The following is a 19,401-nucleotide window of genomic DNA, read 5'->3' on the forward strand; positions in this document are numbered from 1 at the left end:
TTAAAAACGAAGGTAGCAAAAAGTTTTGAAATTTTGGTTTCCGGCATACAACTCGTTTCCGCACCTATTATACCGGTAACGATTTTGAGGCTCGGTAGCACGCGAACTGATAGATAAATGATGGATCTTAGAACTAGACAGCGAATGCTGTTCGCAGGCTTAACAAATAACAGTCCTCGTATGACATTTTTATTTTCCTTTCGGGAGGCTCAGATGTTTCGGTTTGTGGTCAAATTCAGTCGCATTTCTTAAGTAAATCATTAATTACTTTGTAAATCATTTACGTACAGCTTGATGTTTATTTTAAAAAAATCGAATATCGGGAAATAGACACCAAGCTGTCTGTAAAAACAAATGAAAAATTAAAGAATTACAATAAATGCATTTTTTTTTTTCAAGGGCTCATCTAAAGATGGATGAAACTATGCCTTCTGGTGACCAACATCAGAATTAACATTTATTCCGGTTAACTATAAAAGATGGTTTCAAGTTTTTGTATTTGTACATGCGAGTAGCATCGAGAAATAGAGGGTCGTGGTAAACTTCGTGGAGTAAATTTTGTCACTGAATTCTCCAAAAACGGGAGCAAAAAAACATTAAACATTTGGAGATCATCAAACAGGTTTTCATGTGAAAGTGCTTTTAGTTAACAGGACGTCATTTGCGAGATTTATTTTTACGCAGGTATTTTTTTTTATTTTTATTTTTTAATTTCAGTCGTTGAAAGGCATTTCTGCGAAATGTAAATTGCTTATCTGAAATTTTACCTACGGTTTCCCACTTAACGGGTGTATATTTCTAAGTCTTCATCTTTTACTTCCAATTGCCATAGATTCGAAAAGTACTGAAAATCTTTTCGTAACAAGGATGATTTAAATAAGGCTAATTTAGCTTGGAAGCCTAAAAGAATCGCCCGAGCTTGAATAATCGTGCCATCTTTACATTGTAGACGGGTCTGTACGTCATTAAATTTTGAAAATAAGTCCGCCAAGTAGAAAATATGATTCTTATTTCTCTTCAGTTCATCACTCAAAAACAAATTAACATCTATAAGAAACTCTAGGGTTGAGTCGAACAACTCAACAAATCTTTGTAGACTTGCACCTCTAGACAACCATCTTACTTCAGTATGCAAGAGTAATTGGTTTGATACTCATCATTTTTTTTCACAAAGTTTGGCAAACAATCGCGATTTAAGAGGATGAGCTCTAATTTGATTAATAGATTTAATCCACACTCTTAGAGTATCACGCAGTTCGTCACTGAGAGTTTTTGCCACCAAATGGTTTCGGTGCAACACACAGTGAATAGTCGTACACTCTGAACTTTTTCTTTCAGAAAGGCAGCGAAACCTCGATAACGGCCCACCATTGAAGATGCGCCATCTGTGGCTACTGCTGTTATGTTAGTAAATGGAATATCGTACTTATTTAAATATTCCTCCAATCGTTGAAAAATTGTCAACCTCGTTCCATCACTTTCAAGATATTTTGCAAATAAAAATTCGTCAATAATTTGATGTTTGGTTTTACTATAATAATAGAAGAACTATCGAATGATAGTTCTATTCTTATGGCTTTCACGGTATTCGCACTCCTCGAGGGTAAGCATTTTAAAACAGGGTCGGAATCTTTTTTCATTATGGTTTCAATTACTTCTTTGATTGCGAGTATAGCAATGTCCTCTGCAATTGTATATTGTTTTCCTTTTTTTTCTTTATTAAAAGAAATATTGTAGGAGGCTGTTAATCCTTGTTTATTGTCAGCTTCGGCAGGTGCTTTCATAAATGATTTTATAGTTGGTCGATGTGTGTATTTCTCTTTCAGTTCTTTAAAAAAGATCTTTATCTTTCTTATCGGGATGGAGTCTTTGAAGATGATCTTTCATTTTTGCTGGTTTCATTGCATCGTTACTAAAAGTTTTTTCACAAAGAAGACACATAGGCCTCGTTTCGTTTCTTAATGAAGCAATAAACCCGAGTTTCAAATATTCTAACGAATATTGTCGGCATTTCTTTTTAGAATCTGAAGCTGTTATTGTAGTTGTAACAAAATAATTAAAATTGAAGTCAATAAGCAGAAGTAATAAGTCTAAATAATATACCTACTCACCTATTTCTATAGGATGTACAAAACTACCAGCCCTGCTCAACTCTTCAACATAGAGAAGTTTAGTTCGTGAATGAATAACAATTGAATTATAATATGTATGTTGATGAATTTTAGAACATTAACGCTCATGTCGATGCGCAAAAATGAGACTGGGATCAAATACGCCTAAGTATAAGTAAATAAGCAACCGCGCACGTGTTGCAATCCCGCTTCCTCCGCGCCGGCCGGGCGGGAACCACACCATCCGTTTATGGTAAATACGTCATTTCGGCCTACTTGATTGCCTCCGTAACTATTTTCATGACCTTGCTCCATCTTACAGGTCCTATTCATGGACCTGTTCCCACGATTCACTCTTAATTGCGTTGCAATTCAGGATGGAGGTAATCCAAGTTAACCAAATTAAATATTACAGGTAATATTTAATTTGGTTAACTTGGATTACCTCCATCCTGAATTGCAACGCAATTAAGAGTGAATGATGTCTTATATTTTTCTATTGACCCCTAACAATGTTATATCGACCACTTTGGCGACCACTGGTATAACCTCTAACGACTAAGCTGCAGAGGATACAACTGTAAAATTCGATTCTTTTGTGTTATCCAAAAAAATCCGACTTTTTTGAAATCTGAACTAGTTCAATTTTTTGTGCGTAAAATACTTTCTTATATTAACAATGGCATTTGGCGTGGAATACGTTGCCATTCTGAATTCAGAAATACTCTATATGGCATTAATGCTTAAATCATTCGCTAACAGTATAATCCTTCATCTTTTCCACACGTCAATCAGTTAAAAGCATGTGATGTTTAATCAGTTTCATTTACTTGCCCATAATTATGAATCACGATTTTTGAACTAATTATTTTCGTTACTTTTTATCTCCACCTACTGAACTACTTTACGAAGACCAATTGATCTTTGTATTCTGAGATTTTTCTGACGTTTTGCCATATTTGATTGACGTAACATTTTTGCCATTCAGTTTTTGAGGTGTTGTTTTCCCAGGCTTGCTTCGAGGTTAGCCTGGAGTTCTTTTTTACTGGAACCTAGGATAGATCTACTTTATTGCAGAGAAATTCTTCTCTCCGGTCCAATTACATTGTGTTTCGATGCAGAAGTGCATTAGAAAACATACGAACTCAATAAATGCTTGAATTAAACAACCACTTACAGTGGATCATCTGGTACCCAAGTCAGTTAGCTGTTTTTTCTTTCAAGACCTAGGCTATGTAAAGGCTATATTTTAACTCATAGGTTTCCTCTCCCCTTCCTTATATTTATTTCCTTTAGTAGTCTTCTCTCTTTGTATATGTTCTTTTATTATTTATTTCATAATGTACACAGATTCCATTTCTCATTCAGTTCATTCTTGTACGTCCTTGAACAGCTCTAAAATTTCGTTTCAGCTTCTTATATTTTACTTAGATATTTATAACTTTTATATTTTTAATTGTTCGAGTAAGTGTAATTGCAACTTTTCTTTTTATGGAAAACCTCAAATGTGTAATGAATAAAGCAAACGCAATTTCAACTCGCCTTATTAGGACAAATTGAGAGTCGCCTCTTTTGTGAATGCAACACATTTTGAGGACACCTTCGTCCAGCATTTGCTTTCATCATCATGCACATCAAGGATTTAGGCCTAGCATGGCCTGTTCCGGCCTTAGAAGTCATCGTTTAAGAGGATGTCCTGGTTTTCTTTTTCCTAATGGCTTGTACTTTAAGGCTTGTTTTGGTAATCTTTCTGTTTTCATTCTTTGAACGTGTTCCATCCATTTAGGTTTATATTTTTTAATTTTTTCTGTTACTGGTTCTTGGTTTAATTCTTTCATAATATCTTCGTTTCTTTTGTGATCAAATCGGGTATACTTTGCAGTTTTTCTCATAAACTTCATTTCTGCTGTTGTTAATCTTTGTTTGTCTTTTTGTTTTATTGTCCAGATTTCGCTTCCATACATTAAGACCGGTAGGGCTAATGTATTGTATACTTTTAGCCTGGTTTGTTTTTGAACTAGATTTGGTTTAAATTTAGAGTTAATTACACCTGTTATTTTTAAATATTTTGCAATTTTTACGTTTATATCTTTTTCATTTTCATATGTGATCATACATCCTAGGTAGTTAAATGAATTCACCTATTCTAAGATCTTGTTATCTAATACTATTTTAGTTCTTGCTGGATCTTGTCCTTTAAAGGCTATAGTTTTTAATTTTTCCGTTGATATTATCATACCATAATCTTTGGATATCTATTTAGATCTAAAATAGCTTTCTGTAAGTTATCTTCAGAATTTGTAATTATTATTTGGTCGTCTGCAAAGAGGGAGTGTTTAAGTTTACTGTAGAAGAAAGTTTAATTCCTTGATGTAAATTTTTATTCCACTTTATTATTATTTCATTTAAGTAGATATTAAAAAGAGTTGCTGAGAGGGGACCCCTTGGTTTATCTCTCTCGTATATGATAGCTCGTGATTTAACCTTATTTGTATTTGATTATTTTCATATAATACTTGTGATAGCTTTTAGGATATTATTTGATATTTGTTTTTCTTTTAATATGTTAAATAATATGTTTCTTTTAACTTTGTCAAATGCTTTTTCAAAGTCAATAAATGCAACATGTGTTTCTAAATTTGTATTATCTTCTTTTCTCTATTATTAATTTTAAGCAAACGGCCGGGTCTGTACATGATCGTCCTTTTCTAAATCCATTCTGTACTTCTAAAATAAAGTTTTCGGAATATTTCATTAGTTTGCTCTTTAAGATTCTGCTATATATTTTGTAACAGGAGTTTAGTATACTGATACTCTATAGTTTTTAGGGTCATCTCTATTACCTTTTTTAAAGATAGGAATCGCAGCTTTTTTCCATTCTATTGGGGGGATACCAGTTGAATAAATTTTATTTAAAAATAATAGGTGTCTTTCTTTGAATCTAGTTCCTGCATATTTATATAGTTCTGAACCTAGTTTATCTTCTCCAGGAGATTTTCCATTTCTTGTTTCTTTCAGGCTGATTTCTAATTCTTCTTCAGTTATTTCCTTTTCATTTTCGTTAATTGTTTTCCAGTTGTCTTTTTTAAAATATTTGCCTGTCCACAATTCTGTGTAGAAATTTAGAAATTCTTCTAATTTCAATTCAGTGCTTAATTTTATGTTTTCTTTGGTATCTACATTTAAGTGTTTCAAAATTTTATATGCATTGGGTCTTTTATATAAATCATGGTCTAAATTAGAAACAAATTTATTCCATGATTCTCTCTTTTTCTGACTTCTCTTTTAGCTATGGCTGTTATTCTTTTATATTCTATTTCATCTTCTAATCTTTTACTGCTTAACCATTTGTGATCAGCTTCTTTTTTCTTTTTGATTATTTCTTTGATTGTATCATCCCAGATCTTTAGTTTTTTCCTTTTATTGAATTTTTTGGTCTTTCCTAAGCTTTCATTTGCTGCTGCATTTAGTATCGTTTTTATATTAAGCCATTCTATTTCTTCATTTGCTTTAATACTTGTTAATATTGGAACATACCAAATTTGTTATTCGGCAAGTTTGTATGTATATTTTCCCCCCCTCCCTGTTGTGGTGTACAGAACAAGTTATAAACAAACACACAGCAATATTATATTGTCGATCAATTTTTTTTTTTATTTTCAGGAATATGTTCCCTCCAAATATCATTGAGGCTTGCATGTTTCAGGTAAGTTATTGCAACTGCTTTATATATATATATATATATATATATATATATATATATATATATATATTTTTTTTTTTTTTTTTTTTTTACTGTTTCATTTTCATAACCTTAATTTCTTATGCAACAACTTGCTATACAGCTCAACATTTACAGAAAAACGAAGGAAAGTATATAAACGCAGGACGCCTGAACCAGTTTAGGCGTCCTGCACGCGTATACTCGTAATGAAATAGATACGATGAGAAGAATCTGAACGATCTTAACAGCGAACACTTCTTTTGACACGCCGTCCGCCAACAGGTGTGGGCTCAAATTCCACTCTGGCATGCTCATATTTTCTGTGGCGAAGAGATAACCGTGTAGCATCCACGTCAATTATAGCAAAACACACATACGCAGCAAAGATGTTTGTTTAATAAATTATAATGCCTTCGATTTTATTTCAAGAATTAGAGTTGAAACTCAAATTTTGTGACTTAATAGTCGGTTTCGACATTACTTCATTCATTCCTTTTGAATGACACCTGGAACTCAGTTTCCATCAGACATCGTGGACCTAAAGTTTGTCCTCACCTCAACGAATTTCAGACAGACAGATTAAAAGAATTGCGACGGATCCATTTTCCCCAACTTTTATAAAGAACACTTAAGAAAAAAATTTCCAGCATAAATCCAAAACTGTCTGTGGCTCCGTTATTGGAAAAACTCGTATCAAGAATTCTGTGTTCTTACTCCCCCCTTCAAAAAAAAAAAAAAAAAAAAAAAAACTACACCCAAGAATCAAATGGAATTTTATCCTTCCTAGAAGTTATCATAAAAAGAAAACCGGATGACTTCCTGTCCACCATAAACCTACTTTTACCGGTCTTTATGAACCAGGCATCATTTCTCACAGATAGTATCGAAGACCTCGCATAATGGTCTGATTCGCCGAGAAATTCCTACCATTAAACAACCCGAAAAATCATAGGGGGAAAAAAAAAAATCACGAACCATTGTTCTCAAAATTCCGCCAAAAAGATTACTCCCCACCACACAAGATATCTCTCTCATATTTTGACTCGTGTTGCTCATACCCTGAAGAAATTCTTCCACATCAAATTTTCGTTGCGTAGGCATCTGTGGAAATCAAACATTCGAGGAATATCTTAACTCACAAAAATTTATCCAACTTTATTTTCTCGACCAGTTTCGTGAAATTCTTTTGTTTCACATCAGGTTAATTACAAGAATAAAACTAAACTAGAAAACAGTTAACAACTGTAGTAAGATATTTGAACATGATTAAACAACGAAAAGTGTGCCATTCGCAATTACGCTGAGCTGCTGGTTGGTGGGTTGCCGTATGCAGCTGGTAGATACGAGTGTGCCGTGATGAAGTAATAAAACCAAATATTTTTTGCTGTACTGTAGAGGGTGCTTCATTTTAGCAGATTATTTGAACGCTCAAGTAAAAATGATAATCTATGTGGAGCATTTTAATTTGCATTCTACTCGATCTTTTGTTTCTGTTGGGTTTTCTTTCATTCTCGGGGTCTTTGAAGTGTTCCGATCAGCTTATCTGCCAATTTGTCCTATGTAGTAGTTGACAACTGCAGTTGATCTTGCAGATACCTGGGTTTTAAGTGGCGGATGTGGAAGTTTAGGGGGGAGTTTCTGGTTATCTTGTGGATTGGGTAGAAGAGGACCTTTAAGTATCTTTGTTGGCGAAGCAACCTTGCTGTTTGATCTGTGACTGATTGTATATGTGGGAGAATCATGCTGCTTTGAAGTCTCGGTTTTCATGTTCATCTGATTGTTTTGGAGGTTGAAAAATAATTTTTTATTATTAATGTTCCTGTTGTTGCCATTTTTTGGTAAGAGTGGACTAAGATACCGTAGCTCTCGGACGTTACCTACACACCATTTCTCATCAGTACCCAGAGCAAAAAAAAAAAAAAAAATTATCTTCCTTATGCGATAGTTGCGGAATTTCCACCGACACAAATGAACCAAGAGTTACAGTATCTTAGTTCTCAAGTTTTTCTTAATTTCATTGATCCATCATAACACACTGTTATCTACCAGAAGGGGAAGCAACCCACGACCCAGCAGCCAAAGTAATAGCGAATGCACGCTTTCCATTCTTTGATCATGTTAAAATATTTTCACGCGAGTTATTAAATGTTTCTCCTTTTTTAGTTTATTCATGTAATAACCTCGATGAAGTGAAGCAAAATTTCGCGAAACTAGTAGAGAAAATTTTTTAAAAAAAATTTGTGGATTCATATAACAGGTAACTAGAATACAGATCAGCTTTGTTGCCTTCTCCAGAAGATAAAGCACAGCCGTTATCGTTACCTGAACGAGACCGATCTGTTTCGAAACGCCAGTCCTATGTTGAACTCAAAGCAATCTAACCTTGCTAAACACTGAATTAACGTATCTTTTCATATCACTTTATAGCATTCTCAGCTTCCAAAAAACTTGGCAACCCTGATCGATCGAGACGGCGCTTCTCTTCTGACCGGTTACATCCGACTAACCTTGGAATACTGCATGTGGTGCGCCTAAGCCCTCTCTAACCAATTTGATGCTCTTCAGAAAACGGCAATTCAGTTGATTAATCGCACATCTCCTAGCCTCTCTCTTATGATCAGTTTCCGCATTGTCTCTCTTCTACAGATATTTCCATGGCCACTGTTAAGCAAAACTGGCATCCATTTTGCCTCCTGTTTCTGCCACATGTACAGGAACTTGAGCAACACCTGCTCAACCTCCCAACAAGAGACTACATGCTCATCTAACCTGCTACTCCGTCGTGTTTCATTCCATCCACCTCCAGTTCTGTGGACCGGCCTTCACATGAAGCATTTTCAAAGGACTTCAGCTGTATAAGAAATGTGAAGAGATTTCTCCTAAACCCTACCCACACAAGCCATTTATGCCATTCTGCCTCTCGTGTGTGGGATTTTTTTTTAATTTTAAAAGCCATAGCATCCTCTAGAATGAAACCAAATTTGTTGAATGTATGTTGGTCAACGTACATTCATTGTTCTGCTACTAACGAATTTCTCACCCATCTTTCATTCCTTTCGCTTACATTCTTTGGAACTGTCTTTCTCAGTTTTCTCTAAGCCTATGCTGTTCAAGAAACGTCAGCGTCCTTGCGTATGCCCTTGCTTACATAGTACACTAATGAATTCGCAACCTCTCGTGTGCGTCGTTGACATGCCAGTAGAAATGGACAATGTCTCGTCTCGTTCCCGAGGATTTGAGTAGTCGCCCAAAATTGGATAATGAACGAGAATAGCAGCTCAAACTTATCTGAAATAAAATGAACATTGGCCATACTTGCTGCACGGCAGTGAGTAGGGCCGCCAATTGATGTAGAGATGATAACGAATTTAACACTCAACATAAAAACAGATGGTGAATACAACACACAATATGGCAGGGCATAGAGAAGTAAACATAGATGAACACGTCATTTCAGTTGCATGACGCTTTGGTTACATCAGACCTGAACTCGTACAGACTTGGATGTCGGGATTTGGGAAATTGAAGGCTTTGCTGTTTGTTATTCACCATTTTGTCATTGGTGGATATTAAAGCCTTACAGAGTGTATAATTGATTTCATTGACTCTTATCAGTTTTCAATAACTAAGGTAATCCATTGAGTTATTCTAGCCACTTTACCAATATGTCGTCTGAACTTTAACCCCAAATCGACAATTACCCCCAAATTTTTAGCCTCATTAATTTCCTTTTCATTCCAAAATACATAACTACACTTGGCCGCATTAAACTGAAAGCTGTTCTCTTCTCCTTTGATCACACAATTAAACCACGATGCAATATCTCTACAACGTTTGTTGTATCATCAACAAACAACTGAACATTTCCCTACATTAATGCGCAAGTTAAATAGCAGTGGTCGAGTGTGGAGTCCTATTGCTCACTGCTAGTTATACGCTTTCCCCTGGAATCTACTCCTCCATGAACTACTCTGGTGTCTATCATTGGTCACCCTCTTATCCGCATCACTTCGTATCCACACCTATTTGCTCCAACTTGCACAACAGGACTTCGTGCATTGTCGTGTATTCCCCCTATCCACTTCAGCTATAAACTTTTTTTTATAAAAGTAAATTGAAGTGCGATTTATCTTTTGACAAAACCGTTTGTCCCTTCTTTACACACTATCTTATCCATCCTGAATTTTGTGCACTTAACCAACTTCTCGAAATCACCAGTTCATTACGTCGGTGTATGCAGCGCTAAGCATTAGGATTTCCCAGTTTGTTGTAATAGCAAAATATGTGATATTAGTGGAGCGATAAATGTTGGTGTGTTGTAATTATGGCATGGGAGGGATGCATCTGGAATACCACGTCATGAAGTGAAAGAATTTTCTTAGGAATGTTCGATTTCAGTTTAAAAAAAAGTTACTTGATTTCTAATAATCGAAATTACTTTTTTTTTTTATTATTCGGCAATTTTCTCATGATTTCAAATTATGTACGAAAACGGCCGCTTGCGTTAAATTGCTGAAAACCCGTGATCAGATGAAGTCGTCTTGGATGGTGGGAATGGCTTGTAATCAGTGAAGTTGCTAAGGAAAAGAAATTTATCTGAGAATTTTAGAAGCAAAACTTTTTGAGGCAGCACACAGGAGGGAAAGATGGTTCTTGTAACAGAAGAGTCTCAAAGGACGCAATTGAAGTCCAATCGTCAAGAGATCATCACATTTTTCTTTGTTTCAAAATCACTATTAGCAAAATATCAAACTAATTTGTGTTTCTTTCCTTTATTAATAAGATCATAATTTTTATCGTAGCAAGGCAAATGTTTTCACTTTTCTTGTTTTACAATACGGCATTTCGATAGTAATTAATGGGTCGATTATAAAATTAAGTAACCTAATTTATAGGAAGCCATCGATTTCGATGTTAGATTGTATTGTGATAAACTACACTGGATTCTTGCGTTACTTATGTACGGTATTTCTCTTTCAGTATTCTACTGTCCTCATAAAACCCAAAGACGAAAATAAAACTGGAAATTCGAGCAACGGTATGTAGAAACTTTTTTCGTAATATTGCTTCAGTAATATAGCCAATGTGTAATAATTAACAGGCTGCCATTACCAACTCCACTGTTGCTTACTAAACTAGGAGCTTGACAGTACACTGCATCTTACAAAACAGGCTTTTAAAGTTATAAACAAATCAGTCAACAATGCAATTCGCTGCAATTCACAATTGCTTTGACAGATTTGAAGCTCGCTGAGGAATGGAGAGAAGAAAAGTACAAAAGCGATTTTAATCGTTCCTTGCATTAAGTAAACTCGAATCGACTTGTAACATCGGTGAAAATGGCGGAATAAGTAAAAATCGACCTATTAATTTTCGTCGTAATTAAAAGTGTACTTATTTACTATCCATCCTGCCGTAAAAAGAATCGCTTCGCGCATCCCCCCCCACCAATCGAAAATGGCTTTTGTACCTCACGCTCGCACGCCACCACTAAACGCGTACGAGAAAAATAAAATTAAGCGCCCAACGGAACAAGTTTCTTAGAAACACAAAACGTCACATGGAGAAGCATTTGTTCTGAGCTTCTGTCCTTGAACCAGAAACGTAGTTAAGATGCGGAGGTGAGAATCGTATTTGCTTGTTCGGTCTTTTGATGGCACTCGTTTAGGCTTTCACAGTAATTTAGCCCGAAATCGCTGCGTGCGCCCGTATCTGTGGGGGATGGTTGTTCATGGTGAGGCTGATCCTTTTCATCTTCCTCCTTTTGCTATCTTTTCTTGCCGTATTCTTCGATCTGCTTCTCGTAAGCCCTTTTATTAATGTGTGTGTGTGTGTGTGTGTGTGTGGAAAGTATTTTACCTTGGGTATAATAAATGTTAAAAATACCAAGCTATTTTAAACCTGGTTTTACTCCATTTCCCAAGTAAGCAAACAGACAAACAAGTAAAGTTTGCGCCTGCACGTATTGGAAGTCTAACTGCCCCTCAAAGTAATGCAAGACCAAGGCAACTCTTGGTAAAAGTAGAATAAGCTCTGATCACTAATATATTATAATATATTAGTGATCTTGGTATTTCTAGCCTGGCTCCCACTGATGAGACCTCAATAAAGGTCGAAACCTATCTGGGTAGTGGCCCCTTGCCTTTAATACAAAACATCATACATCTCCTCCAGGAGATGTGCTTTGCATTAAGGGTAAATATTATGATTAGTGATCAGAGCTTATTCTACTTTTACCAAGAGTTGCCTTGGTCTTATACTACTTTGAGGGTCAGTTAGACTTCCAACACGTGCAGGCGCAAAGTTGACTTGTTTGTCTGTTTGTTTACTTCGGAAATGGAGTAAAACCAGGTTTAAAATAGCTTGGTATTTTTAGCATATATATTCTTCATCCCACCATCGCTGTAATCGAACTCCCTCCTGCGATGTTTCCGTGAGCACTACCCGTGGACGTCCAGAAGGGGCTCCTGGTGATGTGCTTTGTCTCTCTGAAAAACGGGCGGTTCTGCATAACTTTGCTACGATCATTGTCAGCGGGCGATGAAGGTTGCTGTAGTGAATCGGCTCCCCCCTGCCGGAGAAGGTGCTTGCTGGTACTGGGATAACAAAATTTATTATTTTCGGGAGAGGGGATGTCCACGTGTCGCTCCATCGTGCGCCTGAAATTGAACTACTTTTCTGTGAATTCATCCTTTAAGGATTATGATAGTCTGACGAAGTAAAAAAAACGAAATGACAAGATAAACATCTGAATAAGTAATCAGTACTCTCTCTCCTGTTCGACAGGCCACCGTCCAGATAGGCAAATTCGCCTCTTCATCCAGAAGGCTTGATAAGTTCAGGAGATCTCACAGAAGGAAGCGAAGCGATTGTTTGATGTCTCTTCTATTGGGTGGGGAGAATAGCGACGACAGTAATCTTTCGTACTCTCCTGAACTCTTCTAGAAGAGATTAAATGGGCTCTAATATCATTGGCGTGAGAGAGAGCATGTCGAAGATAAAACAACGAAGGTGAACTGAGAGGATATATCCAACGGGCCGCCAACGCCTGCAAATGTTTCATCTTTTCATCATTATACATCATTATACGTAAGTTTTTCCGTGCTTTTCATCAGAGTGCGTAATTTCCATTAATTGTACTGGCTCCACTCGACATCGACTCCAAGATTTCTGAGTAACGATTCTTCTCATCGTGGGACCAGAAATCGTGAAGCGAGCCCTACACGTGCAGATGGGAATCTAGAACGGTGCACATTCTGATTCAGTTCATCTTGGATCTTCTTTTTCTAGAAGAGGAAATCATGGAACCGGCCGTCACTTCCACTCAAAGGGAGGAAGAACTTCATGACCAAACACAGCAAGGCTTCCCAAAATCGAAAGCCAGATGGATCCAACCGCCAAACACAAATAAGAATGCATTCCGTTTCTATAATGGAACTGTTGCGGATTCCATCAATAGTTCCTAATGCTTTCAAGGAAATGTGCGGGTTCAGTTAAGGGAATATTTTCCCATTCCATCGGGAATCGCGTGTTGTAGGAGGCGTTGCTTTAAACTAAATGAAAGTCCTTGCAGATTGAACTTTCGGAAAGTGTTATAGCGGGATATACTCGTTCCATCTTCTCTTCTGGGTTGGGTTCGCTGGCCTCTCACTGTCAAGTAACACTTGATTTCTTAGAGATCTGAGGCTGTTAACGAGAGGGTGCTTAATCCCACCTGCCTGGTTGGCGATGTCTGTAGATTGCGTGCGTGTCTGTTTTCAAGAATGAAAAATCAGCTGCCGGGAGAGAAATCCTTGCCGCTTTCGAACGAGAGGGCTACCTTACCTTTACTTGAGTCCTGATGAAGTTTATTCGTCGTCTAGAAGGGATTCGAATCGATCTTTCCTACCGAAGAGTATCGTCGATACCGACTGTACTACGTGATGCTTAGTTGTATGCATGAAAACAAATTCAGTTTACAGCTACTCAGAGGATATTTGAGTATTCCTTTGTAGTTTGTATGCTTTAATTAGGAATTTTTGTATTACTTGGGCGCAAGACTTTGAGGAGTTATCAGTTCAGTGTAATATTTTTATGAGTGGTTGAATGAGTCCGTCATGGAGCACTTACTTTTTGATTATTCGGTTTGTGTTTTGACGTTGATGCTGTACAAACGTCAATATAGTGCATCGTATTTTAAGTCATTCAGTGGCGCGAAGATTAGACTGGAAACTTAGTTATGTCATGGACGATGCTGCCCTCTACGAGAAAAAGATGTTCTGCGGGGGGGGGGGGTATAATGCAGGACTGTGAAATCTATGATGGCGACTGTTTTAGATTTGAAAGTCTGTGTGAGAAGTATTCATAACTGGCTGCTTTAATGAGTGTGGAAAAATGGCAATTAAGTGATGTGAATTCCTTTTCGGGAGTGCAAACAACTGTCGTCAAATTTCTTTCATACCACGTGAAGGTGCATATCACCTTGTTATGCCAACCGTCTTTGAGTCTCCACTGCATTCCCGACAGCCATCTGAACTGTTGACAAAGAAGTTGCACCTGTGGTAAACTACGTTAATAATCTGCAAACAGTTTGCATTTACGAGTGTACAGTCTCCTCCTCACACGGTTCCCCTCAATGACTGAATGTCCCAAATTCCCTCCATCTCGTCCCTAACCTTGACACGGTGATCGTCTAGAGAGAGAAAGAAAAACATGAATCCACCAAACGGTTCTGCTTTTTTTCCTCGGCGGTATTTCCGTTTTCACCACATTAATATTAATAGTACGACAGCCAAGAAATTATGCGCAGAATAGAACGTGCACACCACATTGACTATCGCGAGACGGAAAGATGGCAGCACAAATCGGGTAGAAGTGGTTTCCTTCCGCTGCTTACATATTTATTTACACGTTAACATATTTACAACTTTGAATGCAACCTCGTAGAAAGTGGTGAAGTGCAAAATGCATGCTTTCATTTTTAAAGAAAATCTTGCAAATGGGTTCATAATTTTTGGCCCACTTTGCGCTCTTTGAAATTTTATTATTGAAAAGTAACCCATAAAGAAATTAAGTAACGATTTTTCATGTACGAGCATTAGCCTCAGTTAAGAGTGGAACGAGACGAAAATCCCACAGAAAAGTCGTTTAAAATAATAAATTTTACCGTCAGCTGCGTCCACTCGAGATAATTTCGTTCGGCGTTAATGGGATGTCTGCCTGCAAATAAGCAGAAGAGATGAGAATTAGAATCCTGTTTTATGGTCGTCTGAGCCACGGGGGTTCACCCGAGAGAGAAACGATGCCGTCATTCCAACTTGAACACACCGGGCTTGTAGATCATTCTCTTCTGTTGCTTAATTTCTTCATTCCATAGAAAATGAATTCAAATGTTGTTTTCTTCGCAAGAAAGCATTTAGGAAATGCTAAAGCAGAATTGTTTTTTCCCTTGTCTAGAAACCAGTCCATATTTGTGGGATATTTCGACCGAAAAAAGTGGCGATACGAACATCCTCGGTCTGGTCGTATTTTCCGTCGTGTTGGGCATAACTCTCGGGCGGATGAGAGAAGCCGGACAGCCTCTGCTCGACGTGTTCACTTGCCTTGGAAATGCGATGATGATCATAACGAAGATGGTGATCTGGTAAGTTCTACGAATCCGTTATGTAATCGCGGAAAAAAGGTTCCTTTTTTCCCTGTAATTCCTAATCGGATTTCCTGTATCTCATGTAAATCTGTGTAATCGGATTTCTTGTATCTCATGTAAATCCTGTTTTGGATTAACACTTCGTATTAATCCAAAACCGGATCGAACATGAAAATATAGCTCGCTCGCCGCGTGATTTTTTTCTCAAACTCAGTGTTAGTTTGTTAATGGAAACACCAGCTTTAAACGTCATTTATTTTGGATGGGTGAAAGAACGGAACCTTGAACTTGAAAGCATCCCTTCCCAAGCGGAGGGAATGATCACTTGAACAGCCATTTGCAGAAGACTGCAGCGTGGAAGTTGCTTTCGAGACCTTGCGGTGGTATTGAGCAAAAGTCGTGCAAAGTTCAAACATTCTCAATTTCTAGACTTTGCTTAGCAGTAAAAAGATGTCGAGAGTTCAGGAAGAACGCACTTAACGAGGTTGAACCTTCGAAATCACGGTGGTGAATCGTACTGTGGCCTCCTCATTCTGGGTGCGTGCTGAACTTCAGAGAAGTCCGAATAGTTCGTCTACACCGTTCTTTTTATTACGCCATGGCTCTGTTTTTTATTATCTATGCCAGTAGGCGCCCATCTGGATGTCATCAGGTGAAACCTCCGGTATAAAACGTGTCATCTGCTGTGTGACACTTCTAGAAGAAGCTTTCAAGTCATAAGGGCGAATGTCTTTCTCTACTGATCACTACATGTTCGTGTTTCCTAACTTCAAGTTTTTCCAAATAACCAAAAAACGAATGGCGAGCTGGTAGTAATATGGAGGAGCACGCATGCTTTTAACGAAAGCCGTCGATCTTAATTTGGATTAGACCTCATCCCTGCTGTGAAAGACTTTATTTGCACACAGAATGAGCTTTTTTACAGCACTACAATCGCGACATTATTAACCGCCTGTTTTACTAAAACAGGCGGTTAAGGGAATTTGATTATTGGGGAGACATTTACTCTGTTTTAGTAAATGTCTCCCCAATAATCAAATTCCATTTTAAACTCCAACACTTCATTTTTTGAGGGGAATCCCTTTACATCAAACCATGCCAGAAGAGGTTTCAGAATGAGTTGCTACAACTGTTCGAGTGGCAATTTGGTGTCATCCGTATATCTGATGGAACCACGTTGAAAGATTCCGTTTTGTGCTATGCTAAGCTCTTTTAACCTGTTAACTATTGTTTTCTTTCTCTCCGAAGCCTGAAGTGATAAAAAAAAATCTCGTTTGCTGCAGCCTGCTGGAAAAAAGAGTTGGAAAAGCAAGTCGGCAGTTTCTTTTTCAACTCCTCCTTTTCCATCTCCCATTCCGCATTGCTCCCCTCTCACAAATGTTTAGGATTCATCTATTGCTCATTTTTACGTTAAATTATCTCTAACAAAAGTACAATTTAACCCAAACAATCAGCAATTATTGTTTTTTCCCACAGGCTGTCTCCAGTTGGCGTCCTCTTCCTGGTAGCTGCCAAAATAATGGAGATGGACGACTTTTCCGTGGTTGCTGGCCAACTCGGATTCTACACAATAACCGTGTTAGTGGGGCTCTTCCTGCACGGCCTGGTCACCCTTCCACTAATTTATTTCATCTTCATTCGTTCGCAGCCATTCGTCTTCATCTATCGCATGCTGCAGGCAATTACTACTGCGTTTGGCACTTCATCCAGGTATTTGCTGTTTGATTTTAATCACTTGAATAGCTCTACTTCAACTAACAATTTATTTATTCGGTTGCAGTGATTACCCACCAGATTTTATGGAGAACAGCAGCTATCAGACTATTTGTTCCGTACCCAAGGAAGAAATAAAGGATGCTCCTAAAGAAACCAAATTTCTTGGTTTTCACAAGCTGCTTTAAAATTCAGTACGCTTTTTCAGTACTTCTGTTCAAGGCTAACACTGTACGGAAAACTGAGCACACTGCAAAGAGTGTATTAATTCTATAATTGTAAAAGAACTGATGTTTTTACGTACTAAACAGCTCGCGTTATCAATATCACAAGTGCATACTTCGCTACGCCGCTAACGTCCTAAGCGAGGGCGATCCGCTTTTGAATGCTTGCAATATATTCCAAAGATGCGCCAGGTTACTACCGACATAACTTCACTCCATCGTGGCTGTTTACGTTCTTGGATCACAGAAATGTAAACAAACACGATGGAATAAAGTTGGGATGTTTCAGTACTTGTGTAGCCTCGTGCTTTAAGGAATTATGATCCATGTAAGAGTTTAGTGCTATGCTACAACGCAGCCCTCCTCAAATGCATGCCAGGCAAAGCAGAAATGTGAATGGGCATTAAAGCCAAATTACTAAACACAAGCGGTTCATTTAGGCCTTGCGTACAGTTATCGGTCTTCTATGGACATGCGCAACTCGGAAATGCTGTGAACACGCGGCCTTACAGTGCAAAATAATTACCCACCGATGTGCGCGAGCAAATAAATGGGGACTTCACTTTGGGATTTCGAAGTTTCAGGCTGCTGACAAGTGGAACGGCAGGGTTCTTAGGGGACAGGCCAGTGGCACTTGGGGGACATTCTGCAAACGAGAAGAACTAACTAAAGTACTATGGAATGTGGTGCGCGAGGGCTGCAAACGTAGAACGAAGTAGGGGAAAAAAAGCCAAGTTTTTGAGAGGCACATCGGATGTATAGTAGCGAGGTTTCTTTTCCGAGTGCTAAATGACGAAGATGATTCCTCAGAAGTTACATAAATGAGTGGGAGTGAACACTGATCGAATGACTCTTGGCTGATTCGAGAGCGGTGATGTAAGAACGAAGTTTAGGCGATGCGTCTGTGGCGTTTAAGGTGGACCTTCACCTCCCCCCCCTCCCTCAGAGGAGAAGATTCACAGTGAATATTCTCCTCCGCTTCCAGTGCAGGTCCGCGTGTTACATTGATGCGACTTTGTTAGACCCCCCCCCTCCCCAAGCGGACCTGCCGCTGGGGGTGGGGGGGGGGGAAATGTATTTTTACTGTAGCAGCGTGTGTGTTCATAGAACCGCTTTGCCTGTTCTGAGGGACGACAAACCCGAGCTTCTGGGAGAAAAAAACCCTCTACCTCCGTATGAGACCGCCTAACTCGCCTTTCATTGAAAGAGACCAGATAAAGGTTCCTCACGTCGTGGACGGGAATCGAACCCAGGTGTTTCCGAATAAAGGGCTTCTCTCTATACCGACTGAGCTACGGAGGCTCTCCCCTACAATGAGTAGGAAATAGCTGAAATGTAACCACGTGGATTCTTACTGTTGATATTGATTTACTAAAAGACCGATTTCAAAGATGACTTTATTGTTATGAAACCAGAATGAAAACACGCTGAGCCACCATGTTCTTCGTTATCCTGCTCAGTATGGTTTCGTCTTTAAATATATCCTTCGAAATTGTGTTGTTATATCGATACAGATTTAAGTGATTCAAGCACACAACTCTGCGACAGATCTGTGTTTGTCGCAGAGTTGTGAACTTGAATCACTTAAATAATCTGATTCGTTTTCAAGGTAATTCATTCAAACAAGCGGTCAAATAGGAAAGATTTCAATAAGCGTATCATTGGACATGCTGTTAAATATCTGCACATCGGGAGAGATATCTCGATGTCTCCTCCGTGCAGTTCTCAATACACCTCTCTCATTATTCTAAATGTTACGCTTTTTTTTTTTTCCTTTCGAAAATTATCTGCCTGATCAGGGCTCGAATAAAAATTTGTTTTTTCCCCATCAGAACGAAAACTCAGCAGTGCGGTCGGGATTCGATCCTCAACCAGCTAGTTGCAAAGTGTAGACTTAGCCACTCGGCTACCAAGAGCAACGACATTTACATTAATATGATCTCCCTTAACTTGGTGACTTTGCGATATCGACTGACTTTATTACTATATCGACATTATTGCGAT

At 38.1% G+C, this 19,401-nt stretch overlaps 1 protein-coding gene across 3 annotated transcripts in view; it reads left to right on the plus strand.

Moving 5' to 3' along the window:
• Nucleotides 1–19,401, plus strand: part of Eaat1 (Excitatory amino acid transporter 1) — a 152,382-nt gene that overhangs the window by 116,027 nt on the left and 16,954 nt on the right. For all 3 annotated transcript variants that reach the window (XM_090414374.1, XM_090414375.1, XM_090414376.1), the window contains exons 3-6: nt 5,775–5,817; nt 10,816–10,873; nt 15,271–15,457; nt 16,937–17,170. In XM_090414374.1, the coding sequence (XP_090270500.1) occupies nt 5,775–5,817; nt 10,816–10,873; nt 15,271–15,457; nt 16,937–17,170 (522 nt within the window). The remainder of the gene's footprint in view (nt 1–5,774; nt 5,818–10,815; nt 10,874–15,270; nt 15,458–16,936; nt 17,171–19,401) is intronic.

Source organism: Typopeltis vanoorti, chromosome 25 (assembly GCF_054136105.1).
Source record: "Typopeltis vanoorti isolate ZY-2024b chromosome 25, IOZ_Tvanoo_1.0, whole genome shotgun sequence".
NCBI lineage: Eukaryota > Metazoa > Arthropoda > Arachnida > Uropygi > Thelyphonidae > Typopeltis > Typopeltis vanoorti.